Source organism: Schistosoma haematobium, chromosome 1 (assembly GCF_000699445.3).
Source record: "Schistosoma haematobium chromosome 1, whole genome shotgun sequence".
Lineage (NCBI taxonomy): Eukaryota > Metazoa > Platyhelminthes > Trematoda > Strigeidida > Schistosomatidae > Schistosoma > Schistosoma haematobium.
The window spans coordinates 21320108-21344002 of NC_067196.1; the positions used below are offsets into that span (position 1 = coordinate 21320108).

The 23895-nt window shown below is 39.0% G+C and overlaps 1 protein-coding gene across 1 annotated transcript; it reads right to left on the reverse strand.

Annotated features, from left to right (window-relative positions):
• Positions 1-8539: 8539 nt before the first annotated feature.
• OTUB1 (OTU domain, ubiquitin aldehyde binding) lies at positions 8540-22228 on the reverse strand. The gene is made up of 7 exons (XM_051212770.1): positions 22190-22228; positions 21940-22142; positions 17075-17199; positions 15110-15194; positions 12753-12859; positions 11780-11870; positions 8540-9106 (listed from the first exon to the last, which is right to left on the reverse strand). The coding sequence occupies exons 2-7, from the start codon at positions 22030-22032 to the stop codon at positions 8795-8797; spliced, it is 813 nt and encodes a 270-aa protein (XP_051073391.1). The 5' UTR covers positions 22033-22142; positions 22190-22228; the 3' UTR covers positions 8540-8794.
• Between the last annotated feature and the right edge of the window lie 1667 nt (positions 22229-23895).

A 23895-nucleotide genomic window follows, 5' to 3' on the forward strand; every position in this document is an offset into this window, starting at 1 on the left:
GGGAATCCTTGTTAGTTTCTTTTCCTCCGCTTAGTGATATGCTTAAGTTCAGCGGGTAATCACGTCTGATCCGAGGTCAAGGTCAATTATACAATTTGTGCGTAATACACACACCATCGGTGCAAACCATAGACCGAACCATAGAGACAAGATCAAGTGACCAATGTAGCATACGATAGGTGCGATTCTTCCCGAGCGTGTATAATGTCATTAGGCCACGACTCGAGCACAACCCACCGCAGCATCTCGATCAAGTCATCTAGACCGGACTAGGCTGTAGCCGGACTATTAGGACGGAGCCTTTGACCAGCAACCCGCGTTGAGATGCGGGTATACACGCCGGCAGGCACTCGCCCAATCCACGACTCAATGTGCGCCGTGATAGATGAAAAGCCGACCCTCGGACAGGCGTGGTCACAGGATATCCCGTAGCCGCAATATGCGTTCAAGATGTCGATGTTCAAAGCAGTATGCAGTTCACATTAATTCACACAGTTGGCTGCACTCTTCATCGACACACGAGCCGAGTGATCCACCGCTCAAAGTTGTACGCCAATAATCCCATACATTGGTTTCCCAAATGCATACAACCAATGGTTAACGCTGCAGCCTAGGATATTTACCGCTAAGCCAGCGTACATGGAGTCCAGCACGAAGCCAGGTGCATGCCAGGCAGCAAACCCGTGAATGGCAAGCCAAACCGGATCGCTTCGACAGTGTAAAAGTTTGAAATAGGAAAAATAACAGGGTGGATATGCATGTAAGTGGGGTGGGATGAGATGGTCACATACTTCGTCTTCTCATTCCAATGTGTGAATGGATCAGGTGAACTGACTGCTGGAAGTATGTGTTGAGAAATATATATTGGTTGTTTGATCAGTGTGGTTGGATGCCGTGTTGGTGTTGTAGGACGTGTATTGTTGACGATTGTTCTATGAACTGGTGTGCTTGTTGTTGGTGTTTGTCTGTTAGTTAGAATTTTGATGTTGATATTGGATTTGGCGTGTAGTGTGTGCGTATGCTGGATGAAGATATGCTTTTGAGTGTGAATAGATGTGATTGTGCGAACCTACGTCGCCGGAATAGCTCAGTTGGGAGAGCGTTAGACTGAAGATCTTGTCGCATGTCCCAAACTTTGGGATCACCAATTGTAGCGTGGCGTCGAGTTGAGATTAACTATGAACACCGCTACCAAGAAACACGTGCCAAATAGATCAGAAGGCGTAAGAAGCTCGTTCCAAATGACTCCATAAAATCCCCGAGAAGCCAAATATCAGAAGGCAATTAATGGACCAAGTCGATGTTTATTTGCTGGCGATCTCGTGGCATCGAAATGATACCGAGATCGTGCCAGGATACAACCTTGGTTACAGAACGTAACCGAATCCGCGCGAAGTTACAATCAAAGTGTAAGTAAACGAATGGAAGCACAAAATAGCTGTCATTAGCACAGTCAAACAAAAGCACATTAAAACAAACACTGGTACAGTTGGTTATAATAATAATTGTTTTTATTAAACCAGTCGTGTTCTCGTGATAAACGTGAGTCACTAAAGGAGCCCCCCGCTAGAAAGGGTTTACACTTTCGATAAATAGCGGTTTGAATCGTGGGACTGATCGGCTGACGAGCGATTGTGGGACGGAAGAATTGGCGAACAGGAAAGCGATCGTTGATCGTCGAGTTGCCAACGAAGGTCGTTTTCGGAGAACAGTACCAGGAGCGATGTGTTGTATTTATTGCTCGAGTTGGCATGCTACACCAGAATGGTTTGTATCCAGAATCTGAAGAGGGCGTTCGTAGAGGTGCGCACCAGAAACGCTGCAGACGTAGGACGAAACCACGTTGAGCCAAAAGACCAGAAGCGACCGTAACGACCAAGCGTATGCCAAGCATTCAAAACCAATATATCGACTGAGTGCGTTGACAAGAGCATGGGTGGCCAATCCAGCTTTCACCAAAGTTGACTGAAGTCGACGGAACCAAACGGAGATGGTCGAAGGCGTGGGCTCAGGAAACAAAAAGAAAATCAAAAAAGAAGAGTGTAGCATGCGTGTAGTATAGGAATAACCCTACACCGTATCGGTTGTTCACTGTGCGATTAGTCGCGGAAGCGTACGGGTAACCGTACTCGGCGACCGGAACGTGAGACAGCAGTCTCGTTCGTATCTCGTGAGCCTGCAATCTCACCCGAGGTCAGGCGGCGTGGTCTGCTGATCTGGACGTGAGACTGTCGTCTCGTCCGTAGAAGGTGCAGATGACACGTGCTGTTGACCGGGACGTGAGAATGAGGTCTCAGATGCATCTAGCGTGGGACCTGAAGAAGATTTAAGGATCCCGCTAGGTTTGATAGGTCTAGCATTGAATCTCAGGTTACCAGATAGGGCACTGTCATCGACGTGTGCTGGTTTGAGACGATCAACGCTGACGATCTCGACGCGTCCATATCGATCAACCTTGAAGGTCTTTTCGTGACGAGCGATCACGTGGAAAGGGCCTTCGTAAGGTTGTTGCAAAGGTTTGCGTACCGAATCTACTCGTACAAAAACATGTGAACAGGTAGATAACTCTCGAGGGAGAGCGACCTGTCGATGTTGTATTCGAGTTGACACCGGAGACAGCGTTCACATAAATGCAGACAGTCGACGGACGTTGTCTGATTTACCGAAATTAGGTCTGCTCCGTGGTGTGAAGAATTCTCTGGGCAGACGCAATGTCGTGCCGTATACCATTTCAGTGGCGGAACATTGTATATCTGCCTTCAAGCCCGTTCGAATACCTAAGAGGACGAGCTATAAGGTTTCGTACCAGTTGTCGTTTTCGTGTGCTCGAAGAGCACTTTTAAGTTGTCAGTGAAACCTTTCAACTAAACCGTTTGAAGCTGGATGGTAGGCGGTAGTGCGTATTCGTTCCGTACCAAGCAGCCGAGTAAGTGAGGAGAATAGTGCGGACTCAAATTGTTGTCCTCGGTCAGTCGTGACGGTCGAGGGACAACCATATAGAGCTATCCATCGTTCTACGAAGCGGTGAGCAACTGTCTCCGCCGTGATAGACGTGATGGGTATAGCTTCGGGCCATCTGGTGAAGCGGTCGATGCACGTGAGTATGTGATCATACCCGTGCGATGGTGGCAGTGGTCCTACAATGTCTAAGTGAACATGATCGAAGCGAGCATCAGGCGTAGCGAATGTACCGAGGGGGGCGGCTACGTGCCTGTGCACTTTTGATCGTTGACATTGTAAGCATTGCTTAGCCCACATACGAACATCTTTATTCATGGACGGCCAGACGTATCGTGCAGCGATGAGGCGTAATGTAGCTGCGATACCTGGGTGAGATAATCCATGCAGGGCATCGAATACGAGACGTCGATAAGCAGAGGGTACGATGGGTCGAGGAAGACCGGTAGAAGTATCACATAGAATGGTGCCAGAAGTCGTGGCTAGAGGTACTTCCTGATACTGAAGGGACGTAGAGTGTGGTGCTTCTCTACAGCTGGGATCGTTTGCTTGGGCAGCGGCCATAGCAGGAAGATCGAGCACCGGTGAAGTAACTGCATTCATTTGGATTCGTGATAGAGCATCGGCAACACAGTTCGACTTGCTCTGGATGTGACGAAGGTCTGTCGTGAACTGGGAGATATAGTCCAAATGTCTGCACTCTCGTGGTGAGTAGCGGTCAGACTTGGTATGCAAAGCATACGTTAAGGGCTTATGGTCGGTGAATAAAATGAATCGACGTCCTTCTACTGCGTGCCGAAAATGTTTGATGGCGCAGTAGGCTGCTAGCAGCTCGCGACCAAAAGCGCTATATCTCGTCTCCGTGGCAGTAAGGCGTCGTGAGAAAAACTCGAGAGGTTGCCAACTACCGGAGATGTTTTGTTGCATGACTGCCCCTATAGCAACATCGGATGCATCAACCGCTATACTAAGCGTGGCTGATGGATCGGGATGGGCGAGAAGAGTGGCTTGCGCAAGAGCCGTTTTGATTTCAGTGAATGCAGTACGTGCAGAATCGTTCATTTCCAATCTGCGTGGGTTGCCGCGTAGTAAGTCGGTTAGTGGTCGTAACCGTTCTGCCGCGTGTGGGATGAAACGACGGTAGAAGTTAACCAAACCGAGAAAAGCCTTCAGTTCCTTGAGTGAGGACGGCACGTTGTACTCCTTTATTGCTTGCACTTTGTCCTCACAAGGTAGAATACCCTCTTGCTTGATAACATGACCCAGAAATATTATTTCTCGTTTACTTAACTCGCATTTGTCTGGGTTAACTACTATTCCGTTATCCGAAAGGCGTTGGAATAATAGCGTAAGATGTTGATAATGTTCATCTACGTTTGATGATGCGATTAGCAGGTCATCAATATAGACGTGAACAAAATCGAGGTCTCGTACAATGCTATCGATAAACCTTTGAAAAGTTTGAGCAGCATTCCGTAATCCAAATGGCATTCGTAGGAACTCAAACAAACCGAAAGGAGTCGTGATAGCGGTCTTTTCGATATCTTCAAGAGCGACTGGGATCTGATGATATGCTCGTACCAGATCGATCTTAGAAAAGATAGTCGTGCCCTTGAGCGATGCCGTGATGTCGTGTATGTGGGGGATGGGGTAGCTATCAAAGCGCGTAACTACGTTTAGAACTCGGTAGTCGCCGCATGGTCTCCAACTAACCCCATCTTTTTTGCGCACCATGTGTAGAGGAGAGGCCCATGGACTGTGAGAAGGACGAATAATACCAGTAGCTAGTAAATTGTCAAACTCACGCTTAGCAAAAGCTAATTTGTCCGGTGCCAGTCGGCGAGGTCGTGCCGTGACTGGCGGTCCGCGGGTGACTATGTGGTGTACCACACGATTGGTCACCGATGGAAGCTCCTCGAGTGGTTTAGTGAGTACGGGGAATTTCTCGAATAAAGCGTGGAATTCATCGTCACGCGAATAAAAAAGTAACAAGGATTCGGTACACATACATGTGAGTCTATTATATTAATACTATTCTTATCGTTATCCGTCATGTCGAGTATATTATATATTAAATATGAAAATATACGACAGACGTGGATAGATAAATCATAGACTCACCGAATTGGCTTCTTTGGAAGATTTCACCAGAAGCAGAGGCGTGTTCCAAAATACGGGTCACCAATTGTAGCGTGGCGTCGAGTTGAGATTAACTATGAACACCGCTACCAAGAAACACGTGCCAAATAGATCAGAAGGCGTAAGAAGCTCGTTCCAAATGACTCCATAAAATCCCCGAGAAGCCAAATATCAGAAGGCAATTAATGGACCAAGTCGATGTTTATTTGCTGGCGATCTCGTGGCATCGAAATGATACCGAGATCGTGCCAGGATACAACCTTGGTTACAGAACGTAACCGAATCCGCGCGAAGTTACAATCAAAGTGTAAGTAAACGAATGGAAGCACAAAATAGCTGTCATTAGCACAGTCAAACAAAAGCACATTAAAACAAACACTGGTACAGTTGGTTATAATAATAATTGTTTTTATTAAACCAGTCGTGTTCTCGTGATAAACGTGAGTCACTACAATCTAAATGTCCCCGGTTCGATCCCGGGTTCCGGCAGGCGACTGGCTCTCAGTTTTCGCCCACACGTTCTACCACTACGAAACATCATTTACATCACTGTAATCACGTGCCACCACTAAGCGTTCCTCCTCACAATCCAATCTCGTGTTTTCACTTGGGCTCCGTGTAGCATTGCACATTCCACTCCATCACACCTTCACTCACATTCAGTCATTCACTCTCCTTCCATTTAGTTCTCTCTGTCGTAGTCTGTCTTAGTGGTCAGCACATTCAGCTGGTGGCAGTCTGGAAATCATGATGTCTAACGAACCAGGTGGATTGTTGCATATACACAATGAATTTGATGGGAGTCTATTGTGATTGAATGTGTGGATTCCTATTGACATTCGCATAAACACACCACATACACTTGCGCACACATGCCCACACACACCCACTCACACAATCACACAATCGAACGAACAAACATGTGCGGTCTTGTAGTCTGTGGCAGTAGGTGGAGAGGAATATGTAGAGGAGTGATGTTGTTCCCAACACCCACATTTTCCCGACAATTTATCAGTCGGTAGATCAGTAACTGTGAGTTCTCTGTCCAGATAGTGTGAGGTGTTGTGTATGATAAGGTGACGGGAACACATTTGTGTGTGTGGATGACGACGATGTTGCTGCTGCTGCTGTTGTTGTTGTTGTTGTTGTTCTCATTGTTCTTTGTGATGATGTTGATGATGACAATATGGTTGTTGGGCAAGTTGTTACTTGAAGTGGTGATGAGTATGCTGGAATAGTGTGTTTTCGATGCATGTGTGATGAATGTTGTTGCATATGTGTTGGTGATGTTGATATAGACTGTAGTAGTATGTGGACATATTGTGTATGTGCATGTTAGTAGTTGTGAATCGATGGTGTTTGTTGTTGTGTTGTACAACAAATTGTCCCGTCTCTTCTCTATCTTTATTAACGCCAACAAATATTTTCCGACCACTCTCGCTTTTAATATCTTGGACGTTGTTACATCGAAATCTATTTTCGCACTTTATCTTTACGTGCATTTTCAACTGCATGTATGAATTCACGGCTCCAGATATCCTGTCTACAGAATTTAATATTTATGTACCTGCTGCTCTCATTTATTTACTCATAGTCCGATCTTCCTTACTCGACATACTACAATGTCTTCCGAGGGATTGTAGGTAAAAATTTTGCTTATTATATTGAGTAGTTGTTCCACTTGTATAATGTCGAGAATACTGTATTCTCACTACATTCGCGTCAGCACGTAAACGCATGATATTTATATGAATGCACGTACACTAGCTTGGGAACAAAATCGTGTGCGGTATTTTGTCGTTTTTCGGTAATATTATCTGCTGTTGTCTGTGTTTATGTTTCATGGAAGATATTTTTTCTAGATCCGTTCCGACAGTATATGTTATTCTATAGTAAGGAATTTATCTATTGCTCCGTAAGAAATTTCCATAGTCATCTATTTATGGTATCTGGAGACAATAGTTGGTGATAACTGTTAGTCTTAATCTTCTTTGTCGACAGGATGGAGTTAATCTATTCCAACTATCATCCTGCCATCCTTGATCGAATGAACATGTGGAAGGGTTTGTAGGTACATTCAAATGCGCTCCGCACAGATATGGGAATAAATGGAGAAAATATCCCAAAGTTTTACGTACACCTATTGTAATACATAGTGTAATGCAGTAGATGGTGTTTTGTTGGATGAAAACTGCATATATCTACAGAAGTCATTTGTCACGTACCGAGTCTAGTTTCATCGAAACAGACATGGAGAAAACCGACCAAAACCATGGAGCACAGAAAGGACCGTTTAATTTTGGTCAGACAGTACTCGTTATGAACTATTGTGGAAAACAATAAGCTGTCAGACGGTTGAATCTGGTGAAAATCAATATTGATGTATGAAATGTTAGTTGATTTGATAGCTTAGTGTAATGAGCAAATCGATTGGAATTGTAGGGGCTGGTACTATGACAATCCTACATAAGTTATTTTAGCTTCTGGAGAGACCAATCTGTTGGTTCTTCTCAAGCCACATATTTACCCTGCCACTTATTCGCTCATTAATACTGACTTCTTTATATGATCGTATGTGTTAATTACTTACCCTACTCACTATGTGCCTGTAACTTATTTTTGTATGACTATAAATATCGATTCACGCTTGGGTAAATTCGGTTCGCTCACATGCTTTCACCGCTGCGTGTCGTGTTTTGCTATGCTTTACGATCAACGGTTGCACGAAATATACGTATTCAAAAATCCATTTCCGCATTTGATTTATTTAGTTCCATTATTCAATGACGCGATTCAAGTTGATGATTATATACGAAGGTAGCCATGATGTATATTTCGACAGCAATCATTCGATAACGATTATTAGTCTGATTTCACTGGAGTCAGCTATAAGGTTACTAAAAAACTAACACCTATCTCCAGCAATAAAAACCACCATATAATACGACTCTCTATTCTCATAAATACCTTCGAGACAAAACTACTAGCAACACTGAGTCAGTTCTGGTTCATACAAAAAAGGAGCTATTTTTTTACTATGGGAAAGATGAAGAGATCGAGAGCGGCCTAGTCGAGTTGATAGGAGTGAACGCCGACCATAGATCCTACAGATTCCCTCAAAAGGGAGGTGTTGGGAGGCTAGGAGCCTTATGATTGCACGGCCATTGAGTCATCGAATGTAAATATCCTTACTGATTCATCATTAACTGTTCAGCCTTGGTACATGACTCAAGAAGACACCAAAAGTTCCTCATGCAAATTATATGTAATTTCTTGCGTTTTCATTACCGTACATAGTTGTTCCGGTCCTTTGAAATATATCTTATCATCGACACATCTTTGTTCTAATTTACGTCAAACCAAGTGAAGTCCAGTAGTCGTTATAGAGTAACAAGCAAAAAACGTAATAAAATAGTCTACGCAATTTCTTCAAAAGAAACAATTCAAAAAAGATATTTTACTATCGATTGAATTATTGTTTTAGTGAAAGGCATCATATTACAAAAAAGAAAAGAATCTACAGAAATACATAAACACATACAGACAAACACAACAACAAAAAAATCATCATTGAAAGTTAATCTAAATTATAAAGTAGCATCCAAAACATAAAAACCTACTGTAATGTTGATTATCAATGATACAGAGAGTATTATTCAATTTAACAGTTCCGATCTTATCAGTTGCTTTAATATTTTCATGAATTAGGATATAATATATCATAATGACCTGGTCTATACAATAATGTAACTGGTGGTGAACTACTATTCTGTTTATAATTATTAATAAAAGAATCATCTTCATTGGATACTTGTTCACTGTGAATATCATGGTTATCACTGCTTGTTTCCCCGGCATTATCCAATATTAAATCACTATATGCAGGAAACTCGATACGATTCAATTCACCCGACTGTTGACAATTTTCTACATAAATAGGCAATTCAACAGCTAATGCTAAAGCAGCCACATGTATATTATCTGATTCACGAGCCATTGGTTCAACCTCCTGTTTTTTATATTAAAAATATTTTATTTTAAAAGTTGGATATAGTAATTTGAAAATTGGAAGTTTTTTTTCAATTCACAATTTAAAATATATTGTGGAAAAATCTTGATTATATTTATTATAGTAAATGCCGGTAGAATTCAAGAGTAATTTGATCACTCAGAGGTTGAAAGATAAATTGCCTAGACTAGTCACTTGTTTCTGTATTTATCAATTCAACTGCTCCTGTGAAGCAAATTATATTGGCAGATGTTCTAGGAATTTGTATATTCGGGCTCGTGAGTACCTCCTAGTGTGGTTAAGTAAAGGTGCAGTTAAACCGGTTAACTCCATTTTAGCCCCTTTAATTCAAGCGGGACATACAGCCAACATGGAGCAATCTTTCACCATAATATATCGTCTTAACAGCAATCTACCTAATTCCGTCAGACTGCGAATCCTACAGACGGCTGAAGAAATTGCTATTCGGATCAAAAAGTCAGAGCTTTGCATCCAAAAGAAATATGTTCAGTCGCTTCTTTTACCCTGACCAACTAGTTAATAATCAATTTTATAATATGGTGATGTAATTTGATTAATGTTCATTTTTATGTCCCAAACTTAGCCACACATCTTACTATTGTCATTATTATCATTACACTTGATAACATTTCTGAGGAATTAATTCAATATCCACCCCTATCTACTATATCTGACCTAATTCATATTATTCTACATATTACGTAATTTCTGATTTGTAATTACATTATTTCCTCTCTCACCCCATTTTGACCATATTTATTCTGATCATTTATATCACAATTTCATTTCACCTATAAACTGATTCAAGTTAACACTTTATATTAAACAGCCCCAACATTAACGATCTGAATTGATTTTATATAACAAACAACAATTCTCAATTCATATATTACAATTTCCAAATGATTTACTCTGCCTTAAATCTGACCAATTTTATGGATTATTAATTTGGATTTATGAATTGTAGAACCTGATGAGAAATTCATTGAAAAGAATATTCACTAAACCATTAAATTGGTCGCGATTTCATAACAAATATCAGTTATTTTCTGAATTCATTTACAATCATTTCAGAGATAAGATGAAATATGTACAATTTCTTAAGCTATAAGATATATCAAGGTTGCATGATCAGTGAACTCTGAATGCTAATGAGTTATAGAAAATACGAGGATTACCAAAATAAGTCAAAATTTATTGTCTATATGTACACTAATTGTAAATAAGCATAAGTTACATGTATTATTGTTCAGTAAATAGAACTCTTTGTGAAGATTAATTTTTATTTGATCAAGCGTTAATAGCTAAGTCAGACAGTAGATCGTATTACAAAAAAGTCTTAAAATCTAGTGTTGATTACAATCTTATGCAAAATTCATATACACGAATCTGCGCAAGAGTGAAAAGGTATCAACAGAAAGCCGACAAACTAATTTAAATAATAATAGTAGAACTAATAATAATGAATCCTACCAACCTTTAGATCACATTTAAAGTGTGATTGCTAGTGATATCAATTAGTTGCCCAAGCCCAAGTGGGCATAGGCAGAATCTAAAATTGGGACCGAATGTTTTCATCATTAAGATACCGTTATACTTAACAACTAGGCTATCTCTGTACAAATTATAAATTAAATGGAACTTCACACGGTAAATCCATTTTTTAAGGTTAATTAACCATATAAGAATATTAAATTATCTATAACAAGCTGTTTTTTTGTGCATGAGAATATTAAGATTAACACATCGTATCAAATTAGTAGAAAAATTAATATTGAAGTGCACACTAAACATTCATTCAATTTACAGTTGTCAATATGCCTAACCTGTAGTATTGACAAGACTTGTAATTGCCCATCGAATATTAAATATACAGTTTAAAATACCCTTTGACAGATTGTTGAAGTGTGATGGGAACACTATGTAAGGAGGATCAAATTTGAAATAATTGATACAAGGTGTATACAACTTTTGACATATTAGTGACTACATCGATGTGTTAAATTGATTATATTAGAGATTACTAGGAATGGGTTTGAATTCTCCAATGAACAATTAGGATATGATTAAGTAAAAATACGTACAAATGTTTGTTATTTTTAGTGGAGTAGATATATTACAATTATCCGTCCATAATGTCCATATTATGTTTAAAAAAATCATAAGTTATGATTTGTAGTGAGGAATGACGCTTATGCATTGTTCGACTAATCGATACAACGCTGTTCGATTGATAATATCCAATGATACTTTGTGGCTGACTGGGTGGCTGCTCTCAAGAACGAATTACTGACATGTAAGCCTCTAAATCAACTGATATAGGAAGATAAAATACTTTCTTATCATTTTCATATCAATTTTGTAGGTTACTCACTCCTCTCTGATGAACTTTTAAACAGTATCCATAAACCTAATGTGTTCTCTCAATTGATTTATTGTTTTTCTACGAGTAATTCATCTTAATAATTCCACTTCTGATTATATTATTTTAAAAATTATTCGTTCACTATAATTAATTACAATCTCGAGGCTAAATGCTATCGATATTATTATATCCTTTTTTGAAATTAATCACTTGTAATCCATAAGAAGAAGAACAACAACAACAATAACGACAACAGATTTAAAAATATCTATGATTTATTAACTTACTGTTTCACAAAACTGATTGATTGTTTTACCTTCATCAATAAAATTTACAAAATACCCAGCTTTTTTTTGAATGTACGCAGAAACTAAGAGTCTAGAAGCATAACAATTCAAAATTAAATCAAATTAGTAATAAATAAGATGAAAATAGAATGAATAAAGTTAGATATAAATTATTAAATTTTGACTTATTGTTATCATGTTCATTGCGAAATTCGAATGTCACGAATGCGACTCAGTAACGGGTGATAGTGGATGGAGGGCTGCACATTTCTTACCACTATCAGAAAGCTTATTTATTCCACATGTAATATTAATAATATAAATAAATGCTAAGTTAAAATCGAATACGAAATGAATTAATACGCTTTGCTCTACTATACAAGTAGCATAATGACTATTAACAGTAAATAATGTATGTACGTACTGAGAAGTATTATTTCTCGCTGAGTACTTGAAACAAAGTATACTTATAAATTCGTAGTACTACTGAAACGAATAAAACAGAGAGATGAAAATTTTTCACTAATTTATCTTTGTCTAAATGCATATCATTGATCTTATCCATAAAAAAATTTGATAATTCATAGAAGGTCAACGTATTTTCATCGAGTATTTCAATTTCATATGAATTTGTTTAAATAAATTATGTGCAGTAGTTGACCTTGAAGCATTTCATCAATAATTAAAAATCACCACTCAGCCTTACATGATCCCGGACCAAATGAACAAGTTAGTACATGAGGAAAATCAAATGTCCAGCGATTTAAACATAACGACGTGAAAGTTGTGGAGAAAATACAAAACATTCACACTTTAATATTACCTTGCTAAAATTCATGATCTTTTTTAAAACAAAAAATAACTTTTCAATTGAAACACCTAGCTTAAACAACGCAACAATATTAAGTCACAAATGTACTTCCTGCCATCTAAGAAGAAACAATTCTATAGGAAAAAGTACAGAATAGCTAACCGTAAAAATACGACATAATAATCTGAATATGCCTGATCGTTAAAAACTTCTTCTAATTCTTCCAATGTGCCACCATCAACAGTAAACCGATCCACCATTCCAACGAACTGATATTTATTATAAAGAGAAGTATACAAAGACAGTAAGAACATAAAAGAAAGTAAACAAAGAGATTTATGCTTAATATTTAATAAATATATAATTTATCCACTTAATAGAAATTGATACAATGTATTTATTCTGTATGGAATAACTAGTAAATATATTCATCTATAAATTTAAAAATAAGAACTACTTTAACCAGTAAAACACTGGTGCAATGGTGACTTAGCAATTGAGGCACTCACCTTCCATCTAGTAAGGTAAACAAGTTCGAGCCTTGAATTACTAGTTACTTTAGTCTGGTATAACCAGGTAGTTTCAATTAGCTCGCATAATTAAAATGTAGTCAAAAGTTCATATTCATACTTGGAAAATGAATTACATTATATACAGAATAAATAGAACACTTTAAAACACTTGTTTATGAGAAAAAAAGGTAAATGTAGTTGGAGGCATTAAGAAAAGAGCGCCTGTCAATTTTTGTTTGTTTGAGTGAACATTTACCAATTTACATGCACGTGCCTAAACACATATTGGAAGAACGGAAAGAAGAGTACATGTTCGCATTTCCAAGCACATTCCAAAGAATTTGAAACTGAAAGACCCAACGGCTCTAAATAGTGCAATAGATCGGCATTGAATTCACCAGGCATACTATTGACATTCACCTAACCTTCGAAATTATTAGCAGACAAGAAAATACAGTGTCTCTCGGGTTTCTGAAAGCACTAGCAATAAACTTATCACTACCTTGGTTAAGTTTGTTATTATCATTATTTTATTAGTGTTCATTTTGTTATGAGGTCTTCTCTTAACTAATTCTTACTTTATGTACACTAAAACCATCCCTTCACTCATACATTTTCATTTACTTGATTCTTTTAACTTAAATAAACTCTTCAAATCCTGTTCAATTATCACGTAACCCATCTTATCAATTTCAAAATCTAGTAATCTTATGTAAACCCTTCACAAATTCTAAAGTTATCACACAATCTATCTCATCTGTCTCCGGACCTCATTTAGTTGACGAACCATCCACCCACCCCCTATGTTTTTGAATTCCATCTCCAAATGACCTCTAATTTGTTCTTGCACATATCTGTATATAGTTATTATTGATAACCTTTGTCATTCCAATTCTTTTCGTCATCTATGTCAATTGTTTCACATCATACCATACCACGATGTTATCTTTCAATATACATATGATTGTAAGCAGCTGATGAGAAGCCACGAAATATAACGAATTCACATTACTCCGTCTTAATTTTTTTGCTTTATTCAAATCCTAACAGGGAACTAATTACACGAAAAATATCTTAGTTGTGGGTGTATTCGATATTTGCTAACCTCTCCAACTACATCGATTGAAATATATCAGACTAGTTATCAAAGAGTGAGTGTACACAGTACTAATTCGTCCATTTTTCGGCTGCAAAACGGTTGTTAAAGATGGACCTGGATATAAGATTTACGTATCATAGTAATATTACTTGGGTGGTTGGTGTTTTGCACTGTTTCTATCTTATATTTCAATAATTGATTGAACAACTAATTGCTTTCTTATTGGCTAATGTATTTTTATCCGTCGAGTATTATCTAATTGGTTATTTGTGCACATGTCAATATTGAGTACTTAATAATGTTCCTGGTTGTATCACCTCGGATGTAGGTTTGTACTTTAAACTGATAATTATTTACTGTAGAAACCTTCATTTATTTATACGTATTTATATATAAATTTCCGACTTTAATCGACCACTTGTGCGTTATTACAATGAATAAGTTACTGTTCTATTGAGAAACCGCTACACTATCGTCGAACCACCGTGTAGTCACTTTTGAGAGTGTAGTCTAAAAGTGTGGCTCAAAGTCAAGTACAAAAACCCGCAATTGGTAAACGAGTTAAATTAATTACTTAATCAAGTGGAGTCTATTTAGTATTTGTTTTTTTATTCTTATTTATTGCTAGCAATATCCTTCCAATTCTTTCATTACCTTGGTTTTATTATTTCCTACTGTTATGTAGTGAGCTAGCTTAAGACATGTGCACTTCTGTGCAAGGTTCTGAGTTGATATACATTTTTATTTTATTGATAAATTCAAAGTTATCATCATGGATTTATTTTGGTGCTAGTGTATACTAAGTGCTTTTATGCCCAAAAGGATCAAATATAGGAAAACGTAATTAAAACACTTGCATGAAAGTACTTTTGAGGAATAAAAAAAAAAGATAATTAATAATTACCTACCTGTTCATGAAAATCCTCTACAGTAAACTGTGTATAACCATTAGCAATCAGTGTATCCTTACACTCATCACACTTCTTCTTGAATCTAAAAAAGGATAAAATCAACTCATCCAAGGTGTGATATGAAATTCAATTTGGAGTAAGATTATTAGAAGTTGTGGGCAAGAAGTCCTAAACCTAGTTCTCATGTCTGTCGAGACTCATCAGACAGATACATATGGAATCTCAATGAAGCATGTACTCTCCTAGACAGAATCTGTACCGTTCCCCACCGCAATTTCACACGTTCCTAATCGAATACATCAAAATTGATTTGTGTAAATAGTACCATAGGTTTTGTTAGGACTGGGAGGAAAAATCATCTACATATTCGGTTCCATATAGGACCAATTACGATCAATTCGGATCAGCAATAATGCTTTTGATCATAATTTCGAATTCTCACAAGAAAATGTTTTCATATAAATATATGTACATTACTCTGAAAACCCGTAAGTTTTCTAATGATTCCCTCTTAATATCTAATAATAAATAAAGTGAATTGGAAATAATTTTAATTAGATTAGTTACGGTGACCACACACTTTCGTTCATTGACTTGAGTCAAACTTGTTATATGACAATTGAAGATGAAACCCGGCTGCCTAGAACAGAAATGGCAAGAGGTGACTCAAACTTGGAAAAGTTACAGGAGTTGGAATATTTTACCAGAAAAACTATTTCGTTTAATAGCGTTTTGGTAAAACAGAGACGCTACACTTAAAAAAAACGATAAAGTAGCAAAACCATGGAGATTTAGGGAAACTAATACACATAATATGTATCATTTATACGTGGGTAAGAAAATGACGTTTCAGCATAATTGTTTGCAACTTTGATACGAAGCCAAATTCGTTAACATCTGGATATCAAATTTCACACTTTTCTAGAATCTCGGTTAGGAACTCATGATGAGTTTAAAGGGGCAACCCGACAAAATTAACCTTTACTCAGTGGTATCATATCACAAACCTTTAGACTGTATCAGTAAACAAAGTTCAAAATAGAATAAACTATGGTGACATACACAAAATATTTCCGACATATCAAGGTCGAGAACCCTCCGTAGATTCAGTGATGAACATAAATATAAATTACACTAGATTTTGTTAAAAGTAAAAAGAGTTATGAGAAACGATAAACTAACATAAATAGATACCGAACACCTTTGATGTAATTTTCTATAGCACTCTTAAGATATTACGGGACAATGGATATCATTGTACCCGGAAAAACTCATATATAACTTAGTTTCGCAGGAACCCTTCACAAAAACTAATTAACAATATCCTAATATAATTATTTATCACAAAATATATAGTAAGAAGTTAAAACACGATGTATCGTCAAATTAAATGCACTTGTGTCGTTTCCATATTGTAAACAATTTAAAAGTATGGTAATATTTAGGTGCAACTAATTAAAGAGTGATATAACGATTATCTTTAAAAATATCATACAACCACCTTTATATATAGGTTTTATTATAAAGTAACTACGGCAATTCCGTTGACCAGTATTTCGGGTTTCTTTGAAGTGGGTTGGATGCCTTACCACTAAAGTAATTCGACTTATTTTGGGAACCATTTCAAAAGACAAATTCCAATATTAAACTTCTATCGCGTGAGAATCCAGACCGGCAGTGGACCAGTGCGGAACCTATCACTGAGGATCATTTGAGTTTATTGATTGACGCTTAGTCTATTTAAGAAAGAATTGTGTTAAACGGTGTTTACAAATGGTGGTTTGTGAATGAAGAGTGAAATTCACTTCGCAAGTCATTTATCATTCTGAAATTGAAACAAATAAATTACGTACAGTAGCGAAGATTGACGAAAAATCTGATCATACTGAGTTGTAACTTAAGTATGGTTAGGAAATTAAGTGACACAACACGAAGCATACGAAAGTACAAAAATCAACAAACCTCCCAGCTTCTTTAATTAGCTTGCCATTTAGCAGGTACTCAATATACGCAAAACCAAATGCTCGATAAAAGCAGTTTCCATCACGTCGAAGTCGACGAATCCCTCGGTAATTTTGTTTCATAAGCTGTTGGAAATTAAGGAAAAAACTCTGTTACACACCAATAAACAAAGCCTACTGAACACACAACTACGCCCTATTTGTATACACATTCTTCACTAACTTCACCGAACAAAAGAACGGAGATACTGTTGCTAGCTGGGTAAACAATCATTTACTTGTCAATCTTGGTGGTAAAAATTCAAACTCACCTAATAAATTTCAGCTTGCTTAGTTGGTCTTTATTTAGGTGTCTTTGGAAAGTCTTAATATTGACGTTTTTTCTCTATCCGAGACCCGTATTCAAGACTCTGGTGAAGTACTGCAAATTCGCTCTCCATCTGTCGCTTCAAAAAGCTTGTTTTACGTGCGCTTATCCAGGGAACCTGTGGCATCTTCGTCTGGTCTTTCTGGCGTTGGTGTCGCACTGAGTGCTAGAGCTGAGGCAGCACTAATCGATCGGATCCCCATTAACAGTCGGTTATGTGCTGTTAGATTAGAAAGTTCCATCAAAGTGAGAAGAAATCGGCGTGAGAAACGATGTCTTTTTGTCATCTCCGCCCATCACTAACATCCATCGACGTCTTGAACGATGGGCAGAATTCTTCGAAGGGCAGTTCAACTGGCCTGCTGCTTCAGCAACATCGGTCAGACTGTCCTGCCCTACATGGCCGGTGGCGACTGACCCACCAAATGAGACGGAGGTCCGCAAGGGACTCCAACTCGTGAAGCGCTACAAACCACCGGGCCCAGATGACTTACCTCCGGCCCTTTATGAAGATGGTAGTGACTTTCTGGCTAAGGAACTGACGACGTTGTTTACAAAGGTCTGGGAGTTAGAGAGTGTACCAACGTCATGGAATGAGTCGATAGTTGTCGCTATTTTTGAAAATGGTTCACGTCGTTCCTGTAACAACTATCGGGGGACAAGTCTACTTACGATTGCGTCCAAGCTATTGGCTTCCGTCATTCTTCGTAGGTTGTTCAAAACCCGAGAAAGATTGACTCGCGAGGAGTAGGCTGGTTTTCGTTCTGGTTGATGATGTATTGATCATATCTTCACCCTCCCCCAAATGTTAGGACACTGTCATAATCATCACCGGCCAACAATCGTAGTGTTTCTTGACATTAGGGCTGCCTTCGATTCGTTGGACAGGACTGTTCTCTGGGGTTGTCTTTTGAAGAAGGGTGTGCCTGAGAAGTTTATTAACATCCTAAAGGCCCTATATACAAACACCTCAGGCAGAGTGAAGGCGTACAACCACCCCTCTCCATTGTTCCATTCGAGCAGTGGGGTTAGGCAGGGTTGCCCAATCTCAACATTCCTCTTCAACTTTGCCATCGATGACATTCTGGAAACAGCTCTGATGGATGTAAGTAATTGCGGTGTGGATCTGTTGCCTGGAGAAAGACTTCTCGACCTTGAATATGCGGACGATATTGTCTTACTGTGCGATAGTGCCCAAGCCATGCAATCCCCACTTAATCAGTTGGCAGTTAGTTTCCGTAGGTATGGTATGTGCTTTACACCTTCGAAGTGCAAAGTACTTCTACAAGACTGGCAGGATTCTAATTCTGTATTCACCCTGGATGGTGAGCAGATAGACGTAGTCGAGAAGTTCGTGTCTCTGGGTAGCTGCATAGACTTTTGGTTAATCTAGATCTGATTTGTTATCGCTCTTCATCGTGTTCAGAGCCTGATGGAATGAGTTTATGAGAATCCATCAGTGCAATAGACCTTGAGGAAATCCATTGGTTCTTTGTAACCCTGTGGTTTAAATCACTGATAGATGTCACTGCTGTTTCCACAGCTGTTTGCATATCTTTCCAAGCAACATCTGGGTCAACCTCGTTTTCAGAACTACTTAATTGTGACCTCAGCTGTTCCTGGAACCTACTTTGGTTTTCTCGCTACTCAATTCAATTCTAATGGGTCTTTTTACTGTGGCTGTTTTGCGTCCAGTGAGGCGCAAGCAGATGCGTGCCCGTATTAGGGCGTGGTCGGAGTCCAAGCAGGTACTCCAGAATGAGCGACAGTCTTCTACCGACCCTCTACAACGATGACTAATGGCAATATGGTCTATTTGAGTCCATCGTTGGTTTGGTGTAAAGGGTCTCCATGTTAGACGATGTCTTTCCTTATGCTTAAAATTTGTGTTTGCTAAACATAAACGATTGTTTGAGCATAGTTGTAGCAGACGATCACCATTATCTGTTCGTTGTGCCGGAATACTAAAATACCCACCTAAATGCCTTTCTGTTTGGTTTAAACTACCTATCTGGGCATTAAAGTCACCTGCTACGAGTACTTTGTCCGAACGTTTAGCTTTCTGAAGGAGTTCAGATAGCTCTCTGTAAAATTCATCTTTCATTTCATCTGAGCTGCAGTCAGTGGGAGCGTAGGCAGAAACGACAAAAAGGCAACGACATGTGTCCCTATCCTTCCGAGTTCTTACGGAGCCGTTTAGCCGAACAGCACATAAACGACTGTTAACGGGGATCCACTCTAACAGTGCTTGTTCCGCCCTCATGCTTAGTGCTATCCCTACCCCTGCCAGTCCACGAGAACTGGCCGTCGGGTCACCAGATACACGGAGGGTGGATCTCGTTGGCTCTCCGTTTTGCCGAGGTGAGGTCAAGTGAGTGACCACACTGGGATCCTGTATGCGTCTTTCAGAGACACAGCATACATCAATGTTACGAGATTCTAGGGTTTTAGCCAAGGAAGTCTGCTGACCGATTTGACTTGGGGTGCGTACGTTGAAGGCTCCAATGTATAGTTTCGAGTGAGGTTTCAGTAGACCTGGGACAGTGTTTTGCGCACTAGAATCGTTGGCTATGGTGACATTTGAGGAGGAAGCCGAAAAAAGAAGTTTAGAGGTAAAAGTCGATGTAGGAGGAATAATAGAAATCGAAGAGGGAGGTTGATTATGAATACAGTGGTCTTGAGTGTTGTTAGAGGTATGAGGGCGGTTATCACTTCCCGAATGCCCACACCGTGGAAGGGTTGTTCTGAAGGTACCTGAAAAGGAAACCGGACTAGAAGTGGTCTTAGTGACTTGGGAGCGTGACCGCAGTGCCCAAGGGACAACTGCTTGAGGTTGGTCACACACGACCTTTTTATGGGCAATTTTTGTGTTAGCTCCGTACTTGTTGAGACCTTACCGCCGGAGACGGATATCCGTGGGATAAGGCGAGGTGTATATTTTTAGGGTCGACCTTTTCTAACCCCACCCCTCCTTGTGGGAAGGCAGCATCGCTGTCATGCTGGTTGTCTGAAGGAAACACCTTACTGCTGTCACACCTCTGTACAGTCAGCAGTACGACTTCGCCTTCGGACCTTGGGATTGTTGCTTTTAGTCTTACCGCTCTTCAACCGACATGTCTGACATGGTAGGACCTTGAGGAACGGTTGTTCCAGCCAGTATAGCTCGGTTGCTTCATCACGATAGGCAAGCCCGACCACCTCGTCAAGGTAGCAACAACGGTCGGGAATTAAATAAATAAAATAGGTGTCTCATTGCCTATTACATTATGCTTGTGAAGCAACTAGATTAAATTTGCATAGAAAACATAGATTTATAGGGCAAAATCAGGATACTCAGCTTGTCGATACCGTAGATTTAGGTGAGTATTTACGGAGGCAGAACTGATTTGGTTTTTAGCAGTCTTAAAATTACATCATCGCATTTTTGTCAACGAACCGTCCAAAACAAAAAAATAAACTAAGTTGATTTTTAACTAGAAAAGTATACATTTACATTTTTCCTATACTATTAATATCTGACTATTAGAATACTCTGCTATTTTATCCGAATAGTATGACACCTTTAAATCATGGCTATTTTAGGTTAAAAATGACTTACAAATATTTTATGACATACGGTGAACACAAATTATGTTTTTAATGTTGTACTTAAGTATGAAAGAGTGCCAACGTGAAACTAGCAACACAACTGGACCTGTGAATGGTGTAATGAAGATACTGATCCGAGCAAACACGCTAAAATGGCTTTAGTTTTATTGTCCACAAAAATATAGCACAAGCTTGTTGATAAAGGTGAAAAAATGGGTAAGAGGAGTAGACCACTGGGTTACGGAAATACGCAGTATGAAGATTATGTTGATTAGCCTACTAATTTATTTATTGTCATTAACAATTACCTTAAATTAAACGAAAAACAAATAATATATCTCGTTGAAACAGACTTGAGGACTGTTAGGTGGGAATATTATTTATATTAAAACCTGATTTATGTGAGTTCCATCTTCAGTTGCCTTAAAGATAACGTAGTTTTTAAAGTACTTAACAATCACAACTAATGTGGAACTGCAGTGCGCTGCTTTGATGAGCCGAATAACACCCATAATATACCCATCAATGAAGTTTATTCAATAATGAACCTATTACCATTAATGCCATACCGCACTGAAACCGTAGCAGATGGCTTTGAAAGGCTAGTTTTTTACTATATTTTATACTAGAAGATGACTAGCGTAAACCTTCGTTCTCTCTAACCCACGATTGTAGTCAAATCGAAAAATACGAACCAATAAATAATACTTATTAGACACTAAATGGGCGCGATATTGCTTGAAGCAGAGCTTTCTGAAACGAGATAAAACGGTTAAATGTAATCGAAGCCATCGAGCTGCGCTTCCTATATTTAAGAAACGTAATAGACAGTCCTTAATAAAAAAAACAGATGGGCTTTCGTTTTCTAGGTCACTTTATGAATTCACTATGAACTTCACAAGATATCTAACCTTTAATTTTTCCAAGTAAACTAAATGACCAGTGAAGTCCTCATCAAGTGTTGAAAGTGGAAGAATTCCAGAAATTAGACATGTAGACTTCATCTATAGCACAAACTTGATATTATTCGGCAAAATTACATCTCTTTCGATCGCTTCCTGTTGAGCTTGGGTAGCCTCATCAGTGTTTTCATCTGCGGAACTAACTAAAGCTTCTAGTTACCGTTCATTACGAGATATTCAAAACAAAACGAACCAATACCCATTGACGACAGGACCAACCACGCGCCCCCCAGTGACCTTCAAACCAACTAGTTCAAATGGTTGTGGACGGAATAGAAGAAGCTTTCGCCTAACGGGCTTCCGTGTGTAGAAGCAGTGGATCTCTGATACCTTCAGACAGGAACATAGTTATATTAACGATAAAAGAAGCAAAAGAAATTGGCTCAAATGGTTCAAATGGTTGTGGACGGAATAGAAGAAGCTTTCGCTTAACAGGCTTCGGTGTCTAGTAGCAGGAGATCACCAAATCCTCAAGACAGGGACCTAAGTATGTTAACAATAAAAGAGGAAAACAAATTGGTAAATCATAGTGTGATGCTCTCCTTGGTCCTTAAGAATAGGTCAAGTTGCCTCTTGAAGGGCTCCTGAGAAGTCGCTTGGACTAGCTCGGCTGGCAGCGAATTCCAGCATTTGACAACTCTTAAGGAGTAGAAGTTGTGTCTACATTCCGTCTTTCTATGTTGTGTTTCCAGTTTCTGGGTGTTACCACTTAGGTTAGTGTTGGAACTAAGCTTAAGTAGGTGTTTGAGAGGATGTCCAGAAGTGTTAAGAATACTATAAGCCATTAATAAATCACATCTAAGACGCCTATACTCTAATGGGTAAAGGTCTAGTGAATGGAGGCATTCTTCGTAAGGTTTAGATTTGAGTCCTCGAACTGATTTCGTGGCTCGACGTTGGATACGCTCCAAAGTGACCTTGTCCTTTTGGAGTGAGGGAGGGAGTACTATGTTTTCGTACTCTAAATGGGGACGGATGAAACTATTGAAGATTGTGTGGAAAGTTCGTCCGTCAAACTGTCCGAAATTGCGCTTCAACATTACCAGTGCAAGGTTTGCTCGGAAGGCATTTTTGTCACAGTTAGCATAAGACTTCAAATCATAGGGCACCAGGACTCCTAAATCTTTTTCGACTTGGGATACTACAAGAGAGGAGTTTCCTAAGTTATAACTGTAGTCTGAGACATGTCGCAGATGGACTACTTTACACTTTGAAGTGTTAAAGGTAAGTCCGTTATCGTCTGCCCAACTTTGAAGTCGATTCAGATCCTCCTGAAGTGCCTGTATATCGTCTTGGTTGCGTATCTCTCTCCAAAGTTTTACGTCGTCAGCAAAAAGTAATAAGTCTGACGTTACCTGTTGAGAAAGATCATTTATGTAGATCAAGAAGAGAAGAGGTCCTAGTACTGAGCATTGGGGGACCCCACTAGGACATTCCATAGCCTGAGATAAAGTGAAGTTAACACTGACCTTAAAATGTCGATTTTTCAGGTATGAAGTGAGCCAATCGATTAGAGGTGGTCTGATACCCAATCGTTTGAGCTTATTGATAAGACATGTATGGTTAACCTTATCAAAAGCTTTTGAGAAATCTAGGTAGATGATATCAACCTTTCCCTTGCGATCGAGGATGTTTGTCCATCTGTCCACCGCAGTCAGCAGGTTGGTTATACAAGAGTAACCCTTCCTGAAACCATGCTGTTGGGGTGAGAAGAAATTTAAGGACGGTAGATAGTCGTTTAAACCGTCGCATATCAAGGACTCCATGAGTTTTGAAGGTAATGACAGAAGAGCCACCGGCCGATAACTTGAAGGTTCATTGCGTCGACATCCTTTGAAAATTGGTGTGATGTGAGTCAACTTCCAATTTTCCGGTAATTTGCCTCGGCTTAGCGAGTGTGAAAAC